The 1,981-nt window shown below is 32.0% G+C and overlaps 1 protein-coding gene across 1 annotated transcript; it reads left to right on the top strand.

Moving 5' to 3' along the window:
* Positions 1 to 1,397: 1,397 nt before the first annotated feature.
* On the top strand, positions 1,398 to 1,706 carry LOC106874960 (uncharacterized). Its single transcript, XM_014922883.1, has one exon. It carries the CDS (start codon positions 1,398 to 1,400, stop codon positions 1,704 to 1,706), a length of 309 nt encoding a protein of 102 aa, XP_014778369.1.
* Positions 1,707 to 1,981: the final 275 nt, after the last annotated feature.

Here is a 1,981-nt window from a genome sequence, read left to right as displayed (position 1 = left end):
ATATATACATATATACATATATAAAATAATAATTATCTAAACATAAAAAGACGTACTATATGCCATTATTATTGATCATAAGTAAAATTCAACTCCATCAATTTATAGCAGCGTCTTCTAAATAATTAAACAAATATATAATAGATTCAACAAATAAAATTCCTGGAATAAATTCCGAATTTTTTAAACTAAATATGCAGTAATTACACCGTCTTAGATCTTATAACCAAACTAGATGGTGTATTTTCAAAAACAATTTTTTAACATACCATCCGTTAAATTGCCACGTAAAAAATAAATTATCCATTAAAAATATTGTATGTATGCTTTTATTTATTTGTAGCTTCTGATTCCTGTAACCAGTTCCAATATGTATTATGTTCCAAAAACATTAACTTTAATCTAATAGTTTAATCTAATTTTCTTATTTGCGTCTATTCATTTTCGTTTATATAATCTAATATACATCCTTATTTACACTGGACAGTTAAGCCTGTGGTTTATTTCGCAACTTGATTATACACACGCGCGCTCGCGCGCGCACATACATGTATATATGTATCTACGTATCTATGTATCTATGTAAGTATGTATGTATGTATGTATGTATGTATGTATGTATGTATGTATGTTCTGCTTTAAAATGAAGATTTATATTGTGTCATAGTGTTATTTTAATTATTCATCTGTATCAGAATGTCCCTTTTTGATGAACGATCCAGGAAAAAAAAAGATACTCAAACCCACAAAATAATGAAAAGTAAAAGAGAAGGAAAGTCTTTAAAAAATTACTTGTTTGCGCCAAACAACTCACCAAAAATAAAAGTCCAATAGTTTCAAAAGTCTAACCGCCCTGACTGCAAGATCTTCATCAATGTCATTCAAAACTCGACATTCGAATTTAAATCATGGCAAACGTTACCATAAAAGTCATTTTATTTGTGTATCAAGAAATTTAATTTCTGTTAACAAATGCAATGGGTGTAATAAGACAACATAGGACAAACGGGATTAACTCTGAAACAGCGAATAACTGTTCATGGTCAGCAGATACGAACCCCAGTACAAGAAAAATACCCTTTAGTAAACATCTGGATATTTTCCCCAATAAACAAAACCCAAACACCAAACTTTTTATATCAAAGTATTGGAACGCTTCAGTCCAACTCTGATAAAACAAGAAAATTTTGTTTATTAAGAAATACTTTATAACAAAACCAGTAACTTAAAACGCCACTATGAAACAAATCACAAAAACTTTTCGTATGATCATCCACCTAAATCAGAATTAAGAAAAAACAAGTTAACTGTGTTAAAAATCATCACTAAATAGCCATCGGACACTGCTGACAACGTTCAGTAAGGAAGTTGATACAACGACTGAAGCCAGTTTTGTTATGTCATGGAATATTGCTCGTACTAAACGCCCATATTCTGATGAAGAATTTGTTAAGAATATAGCTGAAGTTGTTGCAGTGTTATACCCAAATAACATAAGACTTCAGCGACTAATAGCACAAACACCAATTCCATGCCAACCTACAGGAAAGCGCATCTCTCAGATCAGTGCTGATGTTGCAGGCAAAATGCAAAATGATTTTAAAAATTCTCTTGCATTCGGCTTAGCTCTTGACGAACCAACAAACATACAAGACAACCCACAACTGGCAGTATTTATTCGTTATGTTTTCTCTGATGTAACATGAAAGATGTAACATGTAACATGGTGGCATTAAAAGAAACAACTCGTGGTATTGACATTAAGAATTCGCTTGACAGAAATTTAGCAAATGCTGATGTTCCACTGAATAAACTCGTCAGTATTACAACAGATGGAACACTGGCAATGGTGGGGGAAAATGTAGGATTAATTGCACTTATGAAAAATTATCTCAGCTTTCCAGAGGTTCTCCCTGTTCATTGCATTATTCGTCGTGAACACCTGGCAGCCAGATGCTTCATGTAGGAAGATGTTATGAAA

The sequence above is a fragment of the Octopus bimaculoides genome, chromosome 24 (genome assembly GCF_001194135.2).
Source record: "Octopus bimaculoides isolate UCB-OBI-ISO-001 chromosome 24, ASM119413v2, whole genome shotgun sequence".
Taxonomy (NCBI): Eukaryota; Metazoa; Mollusca; class Cephalopoda; order Octopoda; family Octopodidae; genus Octopus; species Octopus bimaculoides.
The sequence above is the reverse complement of the archived record's forward strand: the minus strand, read 5'-3'. Positions and strand labels throughout refer to the sequence as shown.

Excerpts from the sequence above, each read along its gene's own strand:
- LOC106874960 (XM_014922883.1), top strand. The coding sequence starts at position 1,398 with ATGTCATGGAATATTGCTCGTACTAAACGCCCATATTCTGATGAAGAA.